The sequence below is a fragment of the Grammomys surdaster genome, unplaced genomic scaffold (assembly GCF_004785775.1).
Source record: "Grammomys surdaster isolate TR1022 unplaced genomic scaffold, NIH_TR_1.0 278, whole genome shotgun sequence".
NCBI lineage: Eukaryota > Metazoa > Chordata > Mammalia > Rodentia > Muridae > Grammomys > Grammomys surdaster.
In genome coordinates this window covers 13,156,984-13,158,236 of record NW_021604719.1, presented here as the reverse complement: position 1 = coordinate 13,158,236, position 1,253 = coordinate 13,156,984, and the positions used below count along the sequence as shown (strand labels likewise).

At 43.7% G+C, this 1,253-nt stretch overlaps 1 protein-coding gene across 1 annotated transcript in view; it reads right to left on the bottom strand.

The window, feature by feature from the left end:
- Positions 1-441: 441 nt before the first annotated feature.
- Positions 442-1,253, bottom strand: part of Tex43 (testis expressed 43) — a 7,179-nt gene continuing 6,367 nt past the window's right edge. The window contains exon 3 of the mRNA XM_028777111.1: positions 442-783. Coding sequence (XP_028632944.1) covers positions 574-783 — 210 coding nt within the window. The 3' untranslated portion in view covers positions 442-573. The remainder of the gene's footprint in view (positions 784-1,253) is intronic.

Below are 1,253 nucleotides of genomic sequence, written 5' to 3'. Positions count from 1 at the left end.
GGAAGACAGCAGGGCTAGATCCATCCGTTGCTATTTATCCTCCTGGTGTGAAAGCCACCCTGAAAACAGTTTCTTTCCGCCCTCACATCACCTCAGATAGCCTCAGAACTTTCTAAAGCTCTTAAGAGCTGTACATTTTGCTATTGACTTTTTTTTTAAATCTTAGGTTTATTTGTTTGTTTGTTTGTTTAGTTTTTCTTTTTATGTATTTTAGCACACTGTCACTGTCTTCAGACACACCAGAAGAGGGCATCAGATCCCATTATGGATGGTTGTGAGCCACCATGTGGTTGCTAGGAGTTGAAATCAGGACCTCTGCAAGAACAGCTGGTGCTCTTAACTGCTGAGCCATCTCTCCAGACCCCATGCTATTAACTTATAATCGTTAAACAAATCAAACTTGTAGGCAAAATACAATGAACTTAAGCACCAGAACCGAGGGAAGGCAAGAGACTGAACTACTTTATCTTATTGGTTTTAGTAGTAGTGGGGTTCAAACCCTGAGCGTCTGTCTTGTGCGTTAGGCACGCACACCACCGCTACCTAATGACAACAACTTCCGAGATGCGCATATCAGATCAGTCTCCTCCTGAAGCCGTGGGAGATCACTGTGCTCTGGAATCTGGAGAGAGGTGAATGCAAAGGCATGTCAGCAATCTTTATCTCTGGCGGGCCTTTCTTCAGGACAGCTTTCCGATCTTCCCCATGACAAAGCCGCTCGCTGTAACCCCAGAACAGAGAATCTTCCAAGGGGCCAGCATAGATCCCACAGGCTTCTGCTTGCTAAGAGAGAAGACGGTCTGCTGAACAGCATACCAGAACCAGATTGTCATTTTTATGTTAGGTTTAAAGCTTTTTTTTTTTTGTCTCCTCTCCAACCCCAACGCCGTGACTATATTAGAATTTATTACTAATGTGGGTGCTGAGAATTGAACTCGGATCCTCTGGAAGAGCAGCCAGGGCTCTTTATCTGTAACCTGGTGATTTTCAACATCTCTAATGCTATGACCCTTTAATATACTTTCTCATGTTGTGGTCACCCTCAACCATAAAATGAATTCCTTGCAATTTCTTAACTGAAATTTTGCTACTGTTATGAATAAGTAATGTAACTATCTGATACGTGACCCCTGTAAAAGAGCCATTCATTCCCAAAGGGGTCATGACCCACAGGTTTAAAACCACGGTGCCTAAGCACTCTCTCAGAGTTCTCTCTCTCTCTCTCTCTCTCTCTCTCTCTCTCTCTCTCTCTC